This window comes from Pristis pectinata, chromosome 2, assembly GCF_009764475.1.
Source record: "Pristis pectinata isolate sPriPec2 chromosome 2, sPriPec2.1.pri, whole genome shotgun sequence".
NCBI classification, from domain to species: Eukaryota; Metazoa; Chordata; class Chondrichthyes; order Rhinopristiformes; family Pristidae; genus Pristis; species Pristis pectinata.
The window spans coordinates 96,666,874-96,683,477 of NC_067406.1; the positions used below are offsets into that span (position 1 = coordinate 96,666,874).

At 43.7% G+C, this 16,604-nt stretch overlaps 1 protein-coding gene across 2 annotated transcripts in view; it reads left to right on the top strand.

Moving 5' to 3' along the window:
* The window catches only part of mnd1 (meiotic nuclear divisions 1 homolog (S. cerevisiae)), a 91,994-nt gene that overhangs the window by 35,381 nt on the left and 40,009 nt on the right, over positions 1–16,604 (top strand). For both annotated transcript variants that reach the window (XM_052042336.1, XM_052042345.1), the window contains one exon: positions 10,581–10,655. In XM_052042336.1, the coding sequence (XP_051898296.1) occupies positions 10,581–10,655 (75 nt within the window). The remainder of the gene's footprint in view (positions 1–10,580; positions 10,656–16,604) is intronic.

The window sequence follows — 16,604 nt, forward strand, 5'->3', positions numbered from 1 at the left end:
AAGTGTTACAAATGCTTCTTGACTAATGAGACATTCACGAAGCTACAAAATTGAGAAAGATGAAGGATCTTTGACCTGAAATGTCAACTTTTTTTTTCAGATTTCAAGCATCTGCAGCAATAAAAGAAAAAAACTGCAGTTGCTGGAGATCTGAAATAAAAATATAAAATGCTTGAAAAACTTGGTACATCAGGCAACATCAATAAATAAAGAAATAGTATTGCTGTTTCAGGTGAGAAGTCCTTATTCAGAACTGAAAGAGTGAAAACAAGTTACTTTTAAACTGCAGAGAGGGTGGGAGAGGCATGGAGAGGATAAAGGGAATATAACTGATTTGGTGAGGTCAGTGTTGCTGTGGTGATAAGGTGCTGATGAAGTCACCTGGTTGATAGTCAAATACGGCAGTTGGGGAGAGAAAACACAAAGAAACATATAAAAACTGTGAAGTACACAGTTGTGGGAAATGTCCAGCAAGTAAAAAGAGTATAAATGGCGACAGAAGAACTGTCAGAATCAAATTTATTATCACTGATTTAAGTGACATGAAATGTGTTGTTTTGCAGCAGCAGTACAGTGCAAAGATTATGTAATACTATGTTTTTATTAGGGATGGATAACCTGTACCAGAACTAATCAGTTCTGATGCAAACAAAGATGTTTGAATTCCTGATTTCTATCTCCTGCATTTGCATGATAAAGCACTGTAAAAAAGGGTGTAACACACACAAAATGTGCTAGAGGAACTCATCAGGTCAGGCAGCATCTATGGAGAGAAATAAACCGTTGATGTTTCAGTCCTTATGAAGGGTCTCAACCTGAAACATTGGCTGTTTTTTTCTCTCCATAGATGCTGCCTGACCTGCTGAACTCCTCCAGCACTTTTTGTGTGTGTTGCTTCAGACTCCAGCATCTGCAGAATCTCCTGTGTCTCCGTAAGAAAGGGTGTGTTTGGTGGAAATGGAGGAGCCAGCCATGGACTTGTCCTTTGGAATGCTGAAGGGGAAGGGGCAGGAAATGTATGCCTGATGGTGGAATCTCATTGAAGGCAATGGGAATTGCAAAGGATGATCAGTTGAATGCGGAAACTGAAGGCATGCAAAGTGGGGTTCTGGGGATCTTTGGATAGGATGTGAGAGCATAGGTGCAGGAAATCGATGAGGTGTGGTCAGTGGCTTTCAGCTATGGTTGAGTAGAAGTCACAGTTCAGGAAGATGGACAGTGTTTCAGAACTCTCAACATCAGAGCAGTTACAACTGAGATGGAGAAATTGAGAAAATGGAATGAGTGTCTGGGTAGAAGAAAATGTAGTTGAGATAGCTATGGGGGTCTGTGGCCTTGAATTGAATATTTGTCACTAATCCTCTAAAATGGAGATCAAAAGATCCAGAACTGGAAGAGAGAAGTTAGAGATTGACGATGTGAAGGTAAGAGCAGGGAAGAAATTGACAACAAAAGTAATAAAATTTTTGAGTGTAGGAATCAGTACCAATACAGTCGATGTACCAAGAAAAGAATTGGACAGAGCCTGAGTGGGTCTGAAATGTTCCACACATCCCACAGGAAGACTAGTTTGGGCCAAAGAGAGTTATCACAGAATGTAGAACAGTACAGCACTGGACAGGCCATTCAACCCACGAAATTCTACTGACCTTGATGCCAATTTATATTATATGTCCTTCTGTGTATCGTCCATATCCCTCCATTCCCTTCATGTACACAGATCTATCTAAAAGCCTCTTAAACTCCACCAAACTGCCTGCTTCTAAACTACACCTAGTAACCCATTCCAGGCTCCTATCACTCTCTGCGTAGGGGAAAAAAAACTTGTCTCTCACGATGCCTTTATACACTCCCCCTCCAACCTTAAAAACATGTCCTCTGGTGTTTGACATTTCTGCCCTAGGGAAAAGATTCTGACTGACTACCCTATCTATATCTGTCATAATTTTAAAAACCTCTATTATGTCTCCCAAGAGCCTGCAAGGCTCCAGGGTGAACAACCCAAGTTTATCCAACCTTTCCTTATAGCTCATACCCTCTAATCCAGGCACCTATTCTTACACCCTTTGCACAGACTCCACATGCTTCCTATAATGGGGTGATCAGAACTGCACAAAACACTCCAAGTGCGATCTGACTAAACTTTTATAGAGCTGCAGCAAGACTTCCTTACTCTTATACTCAGCACCCCTACCAATGAAGGCAAGCATTCAATACACCTTCGTTACCACTTGAGTAGTCACTTTCAGTGAACTATGGACCTCGACCCCAAGATCGCTCTCTACCTCAATGCTATTAAAGGGCCTACCATTAACTGTATACTTTCTCCTTTCAATTGACCTCCCAAAGTGCAACACCTCACACTTGCCTGGATTAAACTCCATCTGCCACTTCTCTGCCCATATCTGTAACTGATCTATATCCAGCTGTATTATTTGAAAATCCTTCACACTGTCCACAACTCCACCAATCCTGGTGTCATACACAAACTTGCTAATCGACCCACTAACATTTTCATCCAAATCATTGATACTGAGGTGCCAGCATCGATCCTTGTGGAACACCACTAGTCACGGACGTGCAACCAGAATAACATCTGTGAGCAAGCCAGTTCCAAATACAAACTTGCAATTCACCCTGGATCCCATGCATCTTTATCTTCTGAATCAACCTACTATGAGGGACCTTATCAAATGCTTTACTAAAGTCCATGTAGATAACATCCACTACCTTTGTCAAACACCTGTGTCACCTCCTCAAAAAACTCAATCCAATTTGTAAGGCATTACATGTCCTGCACAAAACCATGCTGACTGTCCCTAAGCAGGCTATGCCTTTCCAAATGTGCATAAATCTTATCCCTCCGTATCGTCCCCAATAGCTTTCCTACCACCAAAGTGAGGTGCACCTGGATTATCCCTATTTCCCTTCTTAAAGGCACAACATTTGCTACTCTCCAGTCCTCTGGAATTTTGCGTGTTGCTACTGAGGACACAAAGATCCTTGTCAAATGCCCAGCAATCTCCTCACTTCTTTCAATATTCTGGGATATATGCCATCAGACCCTGGGGACTTATCCACCTTAATGCTTTTCAGAAGACCCAGCACAACCATCTCCTTAATCTCAAAATGTCCCAGCACATTAGCATGCCTCACTCTGCCTTCACTATCCTCCAAATCCTTCTCCTCAGCAAATACCAACACAAAGTACTCATTTAGTACCTCAGCCACTTGCTCTGACTCCAAGCGCAAATTCCCTACTTTATCCTTGAGTGGACCTACCATCTCCTTAGTTATCCTCTTTATCTTAATATAACTATAAAATGCCTTGGATGTATCCTTGACCCTGCTCGCCAAGGACATTTCATGGCCCCCTTTGGCCTTCCTAATCACTTGCTTGAGCACTTCCCTGCTGTCTTGATTTTCCACAAGGGCCCAGTCTGATTTTAGCTTCCTAAACATTGCATACGTTTCCTTTTCCTTCCTGACTAAATTTAGGACCACTCAAGTCATCCAAGGTTCTCTGACTTTACCCTCCTTATCTTTGCTCCTCACCAGAACATGCTGATCCTGAACTCTGATCAGCTGGTCTTTAAACAGCTCCCACATGTAAGACGTGGACTTATCTGACAGCAGCTGCTCCCAATCAATGCCCCTTAGCTCCTGTTGTAATTTGCCTTCCCCAAATTTAGTACCTTCCTGCGAGATCCAATTTTATCCTTATAACTATCTTAAAACATAATGAGTTGTGGTCACTATTTGCAAAATATTCACCCACTATCACGTCTGTCACCTGGCCTAGCTCATTTACCAAAACCAGGTCCAGTATGTTCTCTCCTCTAGTTGGACTCTCCACACACTGTTTCAAGAACCCCTCTTGGATGCACTGAAAAAATCCTGCCCCGTCTAAGCTTCTTGTATGAAGATACAATACTAAGTTAAAGTCCCCCACTATGACAACCCTGTTTTTTCTGCACCTTTCCATAACCTGTCTACATATCTGTTCCTCCACCTTTCAGTGGCTATTGGGAGGTCAATAGTATAATCCCATTCAACACCTTTCCTATTTCTGAGTACCCAAATTGCCTCTGTGGATAAACCCTCCAGTATGTCTTCTCTGAGTACTACTGTGATCTTCTCCCTTATCAGTAGTGCAACCCCTCCACCTCTTCTACCCCACTCTCTATCGCATCTAAAACAACAAAACCCAGGAATGTTGAACTGCCAGTCCTGTCCCTCACTCAACCAGGTCTTTGTAATAGCAACAATATCGTAATTCCATGTATTGATCCAGGCTCTAAATTCATCCTCCTTACCCATAATACTCCTAACGTTGATATAAACACATTTCAGCCCATCAGACCCACCATGTCTGGCCCTTGCTGTCCTTCCTTTCAGTCTTATTTGTCACGCTATCTTTGTTGCGCTAAACCCTACCACCTGTTGCTGTGGTCCCCATCTAATTTAATCCCTCCCAAGTAGCACTAGCAAACCTCCCGGTGAGGATATTGGTTTCCCCTCCAGTTCAGATGTAAACCATCTTGTTTTTACAGGTCCCACCTGCCCTGGAAGAGAGCCCAATGATCCATAAATCTGAAGCCCACCTTCCTGCACCAGCTCCTTAGCCACCTATTGAACTGCACCTCACTAGCTACTGGCACGGGTAGTAGTCTTGAGATTACAACCCCGGAACTTTCTACCCAGCTCCCTAAAATTACCTTGCAGGACCTCATCCCTGCTCCTGCCTATGTCATTGGTACTTCAATGACCATGACCTCTGGCTGCTGACCCTCCCCTTTCAGAATGTCCTGTACCTGCTGCAAGACATCCTTTATCCTGGTACCAGTGAGGCAACACACCATCTTGGAGTCTTGATTATGGCTGCAGAACCGCCTATCTGCGCCCCTCAGTATCGAGTCCCCTTCTGCCTGACTTCACCCTTCCCTTTGCCTCAGAGCCAAGCACAGTGCCGTTAACCTGGCACTGGTGCTGGTCACTGAGAGATCATTTTCCCTCCCCTCCCCTCCCCCCCCCCCCCTCAAATAGGGGGTGACCATAACTCTGTTACTTTTAAGAAAGTGATGGAAAAGGGCAGACAGATCCATAAGTTAGAGACCTAAAATGGAGCAGGGCTAATTTTGGGGGATTTAGGCAAGACCTAACAGAGGTCAGTTGGGTGTGCCTGTTTGAAGGGAAAGGAATGAATGGCAAGTAGGAGGCTTTTAAGAGTGCCAGTCCAGGAGCAGCATGTTCCTGTCAGAGTGAAGGGGTGAAGGATAATCCTGTTAAGTTTAGGGAACATTGACTGACAAGAGAGATTGAGGCTCTGCTCAAGAAAAAAAAGGAAACATACATTGTGTTTAGGAGGTCTTGGTGACTATAAAAAATTAAGAATACTCTTAAGAGGGAAATCATGAGATCAAAGAGAGGGGATGAGGTGGATCTAGCGGATAAGGTTAAGGAAAATCCCAAGGGGGTTCTGTAGCTATATTAAAAGTTAAAGGGTGGCCAAGGAAAGAGTAGGTCCTCATAGAGATCTGCAGGGCTGCCTATGTCTTGAGCTGCAGGAGATGGGTGGGATTTTCAATGAATATTTCTTCTCAGTGTTTACAGAGGATAAAATTATGGTTGCTCAAGAGCTAAAGGAAACTAGTGGAAATGTTTTGGAGGACATTCGTATTTCCAGGGAGGAGGTATTTGCGGCCTTACAGCATATCAAGGTGGATAAATGGCCAAGTGCATCTAGGACTTGGTGGGAGGCTAGAGGAGAAATTGCAGAGGCTCTTGTGGAGATTTTTACTTCATCATTAGCCACTAGTGAACTTCTAGTGGAAGGTGGCTAATGTTGTTCAGTTGTTTAAGAAAGGTAGCAAGGACAAGCCAGGGAACTAACAGGCCAGTCAGCCTCACATCGGTAGTTACTGGAAGGAATACTGAGGGACAGGATCTACTAGCATTTGGATAGACAGAGTCTGATTAGGAGAAGTCAGCGTGGCTTTGTGCGTGGAAAGTCACGCTTGACAAACCTTTTAGAGTTTTTTTGAAGAGGTAACTAAAAAGGTAGATGAGGGTAGGGCAATGGATATTGTCTATTTGGACCTCAGCAAGGCCTTCTGCACGGTAGGCTAGTCTGGAATCTAGGGAGAGCTAGTCAGGTAGATTCAAAATTGGCTCTGAGGTACTGGTTGAAGGTTGTTTCTTGGAATGGAGGCCGGTGACTAGTCGTGTGCCACAGGGGTCGGTTTTGGGACTCCTGTTATTCGTTATTTATATATGTGATTTGTTTGCAAATGCACAAGGCTTGATTAGTAAGTTTGTGGATGACACAAAATTAGGAAGTGTTGTTGATAGTGAAGAAGGTTATTGTAGATTACAGGGGGATTTTGATCAGTTAGTGAAGTGGGCCAAGGAGTGGCAAATGGATTTTCAATACAGATAAATGTGAGGTGATACATTTTGGAAAGTCAAACCAGCATAGGACTTATACTATGAATGGTAGGGCGCTAGGAAGTATAATGGAACAGAGAGACCTGGGAGTACAAATGCAAAGCATTGTCACAGGTAGACAGGGTGATGCAAAAGGCATTTAGCATGCCGGCCTTCAGTCAGGGCATTGAGTTGGGATGTTATGTTGCAGTTGTGTAAGTCGTTAGTAAGGCCACACTTTGAATACTGTGTACAGTTTTAGTCACCCTGTTATAGGAAAAATGTGGTTAAACTGGAAAGAATACATCAAAGATTTAAGAGGATGTTGCCTGGACTCGAGGGTCTGAGTTCTAGGGAGAGGCCTTTATTCCTTGGAGAGTAGGAGATTGAGGGATGATCTTGTAGAGGTTTATAAAATCATGAGAAGCATAGATAGGGTGATTGGTAGCAGTCTTTTCCCCAGGTTAGGGGAGTCCAAAACTAGGAGGCACAGATTTAGGATGAGAGGAGAAAGATTTAAAAGGGATCTGAAGGGCAACTTTTTCACACAGAAGGTGGTAAGTATATGGAATGAGCTGCCAGAGGAAATAGTATAATTTAAGAAGCATTTGAATAGGTACATGGAGGGGCAGGGCTCGGAGGGATATGGGAAGAACACAGGAAACTGGGATTAGATGGGTGGGCACCATCATCAGCATGGACTCATTGGGCCAAGGACCTGTATCGTGCTGTATTGTTCTATGACTCCATAACAGTATCCAAAGGGGTAAACTTGTTAGTGAGGGTAATGGCCACAGGGGACCCCTACACTGTCTGTATCCTCCCCTTTCTACTCCTGGTGGTCACCCCTCTATCTGTAGCTTGCACCTGAGGTGTGGCCACCTCACTAAGATTCTCATCTATGATATCCTCAGAATCCTGGATGAATCTGAGTACATCCAACTGCACCTCCAGTTCCTCGACCTAGTCTGTCAGGACTTTCAGCTGGGTGCATTTCCCACAGATGTAGTCATCAGGGAGACCATGAAGTTCCCTGACTTCCCACATCTTGCAGTAGGGACATTCCACTGCCCTGACTGCCATTTTATCTACACTGTAAAAGGTCTCAGATTAATAGGAAAATAAAATCCTTACCAGCTGCTCACCTGTGCCTCCTCGCCAAAGCCCCTTGAGCCAAAGCCTTAGTTCCCCCACTCTTACACTGGCCCACTGTCACAATGGCTGCTCCAAAGTGACCGTTCCACTTAACCTCGCCTTCCTTTTATTGGTTAAGGTGCCCTGCATTTAGCCAATCAATGAGACTTGCCTTTTCACAAGTTCCCACTCTCACTCTCAGCTCCTGACTCCCAGAAAAGCAAAATTAACAAGCTACACATTTGATCTGGAAAAAAATGAATAGATTTGAAGGAGGTATGAACGAGTTGAGCCTGAACAGCTATTTCTGTGCTGTATAATTCTACGGCACTATGAGTTGTTGCTCAAAGTGCAAGTTCAGCCAGGCAAACTTTTGCATTGGTGGAGGGGAACCAGTTAGGCCTCTGTTCAATGGATGAACAAAAGGCACTCAAATCATACTGATGTGATATGGCAGAGTACGGAGATTGTGTATCCATGGTAAAGCGATTAGGAAACTGGAAACGGTCAAAATGACATCTGCAATGCCACGCATGTAAGTGATAATGGACTGGATCAGGGAAGAAAGGAGGGAATCAAGGTAGATAGAAGTAATTTCAATGGGGCAAGAGCAATGGATCTGAAACAATGTGTCTGCCTGGACAGTCCTACATGTGTATCTTGGACAGCGGGTAGAAGTGGGCTATGCAAGGAGCAGTTTGCTTCTCCCTCCTCTTATGTAATCACAAAAGATCTTTGACTTTTTTTTGATTTTACTTGCTAGTTTTACTTGCACTTTTTATACAGTTTTTGGCTTTTCAGTGTACTCAGTTCCATTTCTCACAAATGCTTCCCCTTTCGCCTTAGCGTACCCTGAATGCATCGTGTTGTCTAGGTTGCTTTAGATTTAGCAGTCTCAACCTCTTTCTTTGTGGGAGCATATTTATCCTGGACCATTTGGGATTAACAGTTTTCCTTTAAGTTATTTAAAAATTTTGTTGTTTCTATTTTTGTTTTGCAGCTCTATTAAAGCCATACTTAATAAACTGCAAAAAGACAAACTGCTGAAGGAACTCGGCCGGTCAGGCAGCATCTGTGGAGGCAGAAGGATGGTCAACATTTTGGGCCAAGATGCTGCATTAGGACTGAGAATGTAGAGGGGAGATAGCCAGTATAAATAGGTGAGGGTGGGGTGATGCAGCATCTGGTCAGTGATAGATGGAACCTGGTGAGGAGGAGTGTGATGGACAGGTGGAGCCAGGTCATAGACGGGGAGGGGTGGAGTTAGGAGACGGCGGCTAGTGGATGATAGGTGGAAGCAGATGAGGAAAGGAATAAAATTGCAGCTTTATAAAACTCTGGTTAGGCCACATCTGGAGTATTGCATTCAAACCTGGTCACCTCATTATAGGAAGGATGTGGAGGCTTTGGAGAGGGTGCAGAAGATGGATGCTTCCTGGATTAGAAGACGTTTGCTATCAGGAGAGGTTGGACGAACTTGAGTTGTTTTCTCTGGAGCGGTGGAGGCTGAGGGGAGACATGATGAGAGGCATAGGTAGAGTTGACAGCCGGTATCTTTGTCCTGGGGTCAAAATGTTTAATACTAAAGGGCATGAATTTAGTTGGAGTTGTCTTGAGAGCACAAAAGTTGGAGGAGGTGTATGTGAATCTTTGTTTTACCTTGAAGGGCTGTTTAGATCCCTGAATTGCAGTGAGAGAGGAGGTGTAGTGGCAAGTGTTGCACGTCCTACAGTTGCAGTGGAAAGTGCCTGGGGACGTGGAAGGGTGAGCAAACCAGGGAGTCAAGGAGAGAGTAGTCCCTGCAGAAAGCAGTGTCTCCATGATAATAAGATGACTTCTTTTAAATCATCCATTTGTAAATCATCTATTTATCCTTTTATATTCTCAGTTGCTGGCTGCAATGTGTTATGCAGACAATTACTTTTGCTATGCAGGACAACAGTAAAGTAATGGCTCTGGAAGATTCGGATGCCTGAATGCTAATGCTTGGTAATTAATAGCTAAATATAGTCGTACAGCACGGAAATGGCCCCTCTGGCCCAACTGGTCCACGCCAACCAAGATTCCCATCTAAGCTAGTCCCATTTGCCCGTGTTTGGCCCATATCCCTCTAAACCTTTCCTCTCCATGTACCTGTCGAAGTACCTTTTAAATGTTGTTAATGTAACTGCTTCTACTGTTTCCTCTGGCAGCTTATTCCATATACTGACCTCTTGGTGAAAAAGTTGCCCCTTAAGTTCCTATTAAATCTCACCTCTCACCTCTCACCCCTCTCCCCTTTCACCTTAAACCTATGCCCTCTAGTTCTTGAACCCCTAACCTCACACTTATTTATACAGTGCAGTCTAGTTTTTTAATAAAGTTTCTTACAGACTCTGCCGTTACAATAACTGCTCCATCACAGAGTTAAACATCCAACCTACTTCACCAGAACATGTATTTAACAAAGTGTGACAGTACTCCACAGAAGGAGGTGCCCAGGAGCTTAGACAAAGAATTCAATTGTGTGTTAAAGGAGGAGAGGTTTGGGAAGGACATTCCAAAGCCTGATGCCCAGGTAGCTGAAGGCACAGACACCAATGTGGAGCAGATGATCAGGAGATTAGAAATGGAGAAGATCTCAGAGAGATGTTAGACTGGGGGTGAACCTCTGAAGAGATTGCAATCTCAGAGAGGGAGGGTAGAGAGTGTTTAACAAACTAACAGAGACACAAACCAAATAAAATCTTACTGCCTGAAACCCCACACTCAGCATAACAGGATTTGGAAGAATTATGATGGATGTAATATGATAGTTGAATCTTTCTTGCTGGTTCTACCCAACAGTATGTCAAACCCAGACAATCATGTGCCAAATATTCTCTCCTTTGGCTCAACGTGCATTTTGTCTGTTTTGATCATTGTGTTACGCAATGGTGCAATGAAGATTATTATTTCTTCATGAGACTCTGCAATCTTAAAACCATATTTGTAGATAAACATGCTTAATAAATTTGGTGATTTTCTCCTTTTCTTTCCAGCTCATTGAAAGAACTGAAAGGAAACAAAGTTTGCATCAAAGGATTGAGAAAGCCGAAATGGGACGTCAGAATACAGTAAGAAGTTTTGAGTTGAACTTGCAGTTTACAAAGACAAAAATGAAATTTGAAAAATATGGTTGATACCAATTTTAATATTTAGCTTGGCATTATTGATATTAAATAGGCTATTTTATTCCTCACTCTCTCTCTCTCTCCCTCCCTCCCTCCCTCTCTGAGGAAATGTGCATTTTATATTTTGTTTTACTGCACAGTTTTCCTTCACCTTAAAAACAAATTAACTGCCAAATATCATGGATGGTAATTCATAGAGCTGACTAGCTTGCCAGGGAAAATACTGTCATTGTTTCAGTATTGCCATGTTTCTCGGATGAATAGCTAAGGAAGGAATAGATCCCCTCAAGGACCAGAGTGGCCATCTATGTATGGAGCCATGGGATATGAGTGAGATCCTAAATGAATATTTCTGATCGGTATTCACTCGGGAGAAGGATATGGAGGCTGGAGGATTAAGGGAGGGGTACACTGATATTATAAGGCCAGTCCTCATGAGGGGTCTCAACCTGAAATGTCGACTGTCCATTTCCCTCCATAGATGCTGCCTGACCCACTGAGTTCCTCCAGCATTTTGTGTCTTGGTGCACTGATATTGTACTGGTATCTGTATCAGGAAGGTGGAAATGCTAAGAATATTTGAGCACATTAGGGGGGGAGGGGGGGTTGTAAATCCGCAGGTCCTAATGAGATCTATCTCAAGATGCTATGGGAAGCAAGGGAGGAGATTGCTGGGGCTATGACGGAGATTTTTATAGACTGAAGGATAGCCAATATTGTCCCCTTGTTCATAAAGGGCAGAAGCCTAAAAACTGCAGGACAGTGAGCCTTGCATCAATAGTGGAGAAATTGTTGGAGAAGATTCTGAAGGACAGGATTTATGGTCACTTGGAAAGGCAGGGACTGAATAGGAGGAGTCAGCATGGTTTTGTGCAAGGATGATCATGTCTCAGAAATCTGAGTAATAGGAGGTAACCAAGAAGGTTGATGAAGGCAAGGAGGGTGGTATATGTTATCTATATGGACCTTAGCAAGACTTTTGACAAGGTTCCATGTGGTTGGCTGACCCAGAAGATTAAGGCACAAGGGATCTGAGGTGTATTGGCAAACTGGATCCAAAATTGGCTGGGTGATAGGAGGCCGAGGGCAATGGTGAATGGGTATTTTTCTGATTGGAAGTCTATAACAAGTGGTGAACTGCAGGGATTAGTGTTGGGACCTTTGTTTGTTTGGAATAGATGTAGAGGCCTTGGATAAGAATGTAGGTGATATGATTAGTATACTTGCAGATAACAGGTGGCGTCGTAGATAGCTAAGAAGGTTGTTTAAAGATACAGTGGGTCGTAGCTGTAAAGTTGGGTGGAACAGTGGCAGATGAAATTGAATCCAGACAAGTATGGGGTAAAGCACTTTGAGAGGTCAAATTCTGGTAGGACATATAGTATAAATGGCAGGGATCCTCTGAGTGTTGATGTATAGAGGGTCGTTGGGGTGCATAACTCTCTGAAAGTGGTGACACAGATGGATAGGATAGTGAAAAGGGCAATTGATATACTTTGCCTTCATAGGCTGAGGCATTGAGTCAAAGAGTTAGGATGTCATGTTGCCGTTGTACAAAACATCGGTCAGACAGCACTTGGAGTATTTGTGTACAGTTCTGGTTTCTACCCTAGAGGAAGGCTGTGGTAGTAATACAGAGAGTGCAGAAGAAATTCATCGGGTTGTTGTCTGGGATGGTGGGCTTATAAGGAAAGATTGGATAGGCTGTGTTTATTCTCACTGGAGTGTATGAGCCTGAGGGGTAATCTCACAGAGGTTTACAAAATTATGAGGGGCATAAATAGGATAGATGGTCAGAATCTATTTCCCATCACACGGTGTCTCGAACTAGATGACACAGGTTTAAGGTGAGAGGGGAGAAATTTAAAGAATTCTAATTTTTGTACAGAAGATGGGGAATATTTGGAAAGAGCTGCCAAAGGAGGTAGTGGAGACAGACACAATTACAACATTTGGACAGGAAAGGAGCAGAGGGATACAGGTCTAATGTAGGCAAATGGGATTAGCATAGATAGGAGACACGAGACTGCAGATGCTCTAATCTGGAGCAAAGTACAAACAGCTGGGTATAACTTTAAGGTGAGATGGGGAATTTAAGGAGGTGTTTGGGGGTAAGATTTTTACACAGACAGCAGTAGGTGCCTAGAACAGGCTGCCAGGGGTGGTGGTGGAAGCAGATACGATAGAAGCATTTAAGAGGCTTTTAGGTAGACACATAAATATGCAAGGATGTGAATCATGTGCAGGCAGAAGGGATTAGTTTAATTTGGTGTCATGTTAATGGTTAATGACAGAATTCTTAACAGTGTGGAGGAACAGAGGAATCTTGGGGTCCAAGTCCACAAATCCCTCAAAGTTGCCATGCAAATTGATGGGGTGGTTAAGAAGGTGTATGGTGTACTGGCCTTCATTAGTCGGGGGATTGAGCTCAAGAGCCCCATGATAGTGTTGCAGCTCTATAAAACTCTGGTTAGACCACACTTGGAATATTGTGTTCAGTTTTGGTCGCCTCATTATAGGAAGGATGTGGAAGCTTTAGAGATGGTGCAGAGGAGATTTACCAGGATGATGCCCGGATTAGACAACATGTCTTATGAGGAAAGCTTGAGCGAGCTAGGGCTTTTCTCTTTGGAGCGACAGAGGATGAGAGGGTAACTTGATAGAGGTGTATAATATTATGAGAGGCATAGGTGGAGTGGGCAGCCAGCACCTTTTTCCCGGGGCGGCAATGGCCAATACCAGAAGACATTCATTTAAGGTGAGTGGGGAAAGTTTAGGGGAGATGTCAGAGGTAGGTTTTTTTTTACACAGTGGTGGGTGCCTGGAATGCACTGCCAGGGGTGGTTCAAGGCTGATACAAAAGGGACATCTAGAAGATTCTTAGATAGGCATATGGATGTAAGAAAAATTGAGGGTTATGGACTGTGTAGGAGGGAAGGGTTAGATTGATCGTAGAGTAGGTTTATATAGGTCGGCATAACATCATGGACCAAAGGGCCCATACTGTGCTGTACTGTTCTATGTTCAGCACAGACATCATGGCCAAAGGGCCTGTTCCTGTGCTGCACTGTTATATGTTCTGTGTTTAATTTGTGGTGCATCAAAAATTACTAGCTAGCATCTGTGCTCATTGTATTTGTGAAGAACAGTATGCTAAGTTTTTCTCATTGTAATTATTAAATATATTCCACAGCTACTAATTTATGTTAATAAAATTTCTACAATTAACAGACTTTTTTAGACAGTTAATTGTCATTGAAGTATCTGAAGACAATTTGTAATGTCCATGAGGTTACTGATAATCTTCTGTTAATTCAGGGAGGAATTGTGATTTTAGAATTTACTAATGTATAGTGGGTCAAGGATTTTAGATTGCCTTCCCTTGGAGTTTAGAAGAATGATGGGTGAACTTACCAAAACACATAAGATCCTGAGGGGGCACTTCAGGGTAGATGTCAAGATGTTTCCAGGACTGGGCTGGGACATAGTTACAAGATTAGGGGGCAGTCATTTGTTTTTTCCTGCAGGCCTCAATTTCTCCTGTGGTAGGCCTAGCATGAATGTCAAGGATAGTGCTTAAAAGGGCTGTGTAAGATTAGTTTGTTCTGACCAGCAGGCCTAGCGTTGAGGTTGAGAACAGTGCTTAAAAGGTGGTGAAGGCATATACAAGGGAGGCAAGTTCTAATGGGAGTGGCCATTTTGAGAAGGGTTGTGTTGAGGTTGAAGTACTGCTGTTGAGGTAAAAGTGTGAACTGTGATGAAAAGCGGCATTAAGGTAAGGCAAGCTCTTTCCTTTTAATTCAATAGTTATTAAAGGAGCAGTACTGGTGGTCAGCAGATGGAGAGATTGAGGAAAAGGTAGTGGTTAAGTCAAGTAAGTCTAATAGGAAGAAATCCAGGGCTAAGTTAATGAACACAGTTCGAACGACAGTCTGAGGTGTATTTATTTTAATGCAAGGAGTATAATGAGTAAGGCAGATGAGTTTAGGGCCTGGATTGGTACATTGAACTATACAGGCACGGTAGTGTAGCGGATAGCATAATGCTATTACACGCCAGCGACCTGGGTTCACTTCCAGCTGCTGTCTGTAAGGAGTTTGGACATTCTTCCTGTGTGTCTACGTGGGTTTCCTCTGGGTGCTCCGGTTTCCTCCCACATTCCGAAGACTTAGAGGTTAGGAAGTTGTGGGCATGCTAGGTTGGCGCTGGAAGCGTGGCAACACTTGCAGGCTGCCCCTAGAACACTTACGCAAAAGATGCATTTCACAGTGTGTTTCAATGTATATGTGACTAAGAAAGAGATCTTATTTCAGGTGTTGTAGCTATTTCAGAGACTCTCTGGTTGAGAGAGGGGCAAGACTGGCAGCTCAATGTTCCCATGGTTTAGATGTTTCAGAAGTGTTAGAGAGGGATATAAAAAAGCTGGGGAGGTTGCATTTCTGATCAGGGGATATCTCAGCTGCACTTAGGGCATCTTGTTGGACTCATCCAGCAAGGCCATGTAGGTAGAACTCAAATAAGAAAGGTGCAATCACCATGATGTAATTATACTATAGGACTCCCAATAGCTAGAGGAATTGATATGCAGGCAGATCATGGAAGGATGTTTAAACAACAGGGTAGTTGTAGCATAGTGGTGATTTTTAGCTTCCCCACCATTCACTGGGACTCCATAGTGCCTGGGACTTAGAAGGGGCACTATTTGTGAGATGCATCCAGGGCGGTTTCTTGAAACAATATGTAGATAGTCCAGAGTAACAAACAATCTGCTGGAGGAAGTCAGTGTGTCGAGCAGCATCTGTGAGAGGAAAGGAACTGTCAATGTTTCAGGTCAAAACCCTTAATCAGGACTGAGAGTGGGGAGGTGAGATGGCCAGTGTAAGGAGAAGGGGAGTGGTGGGAAAGGATTCCAAGGTGATTGTTGGACTGAGGAGGGGTGTAAGATGACAGGCAGGTTGTGCCAAGTCGGGGAAGAGAATAGGGCTGGAGTTGGGAGACAGTCGCAGGTGAATGATTGATGGAGGCAAAGAGAGGGAGGAAAGAGGAAAAAGGAAAAAGGATGTTAAAATATCTGGGGGAGGGGGAAGGAGGGAGTGTGAAGTTTGGAGACAGCTGCTGGAGGGAGATGAGCAGGAAAGACTACTAGAGCTGGATTCTGATAAATAAAGGAGGTGAGAATGGAAGCCATTAGGAGAGAGGAGAATGGCAGTTGGAACCAGAACCAGATGGGGGTGGGGGAGACCTGTGGGTGAACTGTGCGTGTGTAGTGGGTGGATGGAACTGGGGGGGGGGGGGGGGGAACCAACATGGGTGATGGTGAGCTGGGGGGGTATAAGGGAAAGGGGGCAACAGAAGGGGGGGTAAGGTAGGGTGGGGGGGAGCTGATTTAGAGAGTCCAACTAGGGAAGGGGTCGCACTAGGAGTCTTACAAGAAGTGAGGCTGGCCAGGTGATTGAAGTTTCAGTGGGGGAGCATTTTGAGAACAATGATCATAATTCAATAGGTTTTAAGATAGTTGTGGAAAAGGATAAGCCTGGTTCTCAGGTGAAATTGACAAATTAGGAGAAGGCTAATTACAACAGTATTAGGCAGAGTAGATTGGAAGCAGCTGTTTGGGGGAGGTAAATCCACATATGACATGTGGGAGTCCTTTAAAGGTTACCTGGTTAGGACTAGCATTTTCCTGTAAGGATGGAAGATAAGGATGACAAGGTCAGGAACCTTGAATGACCAGAGATATTATAATTATGGTCAAAAAGAAAAAGGAAGCTTTTTCTAGGGCTTGTTGATATTAAGAAGAAATGAAAGTTAGGTCTCTTGAAAAAACAATAAGTTGATGTCCCCTGGGCCTGATGAATTTTATCCTGGGATATTGAGGGAGGCAAGGAAGGA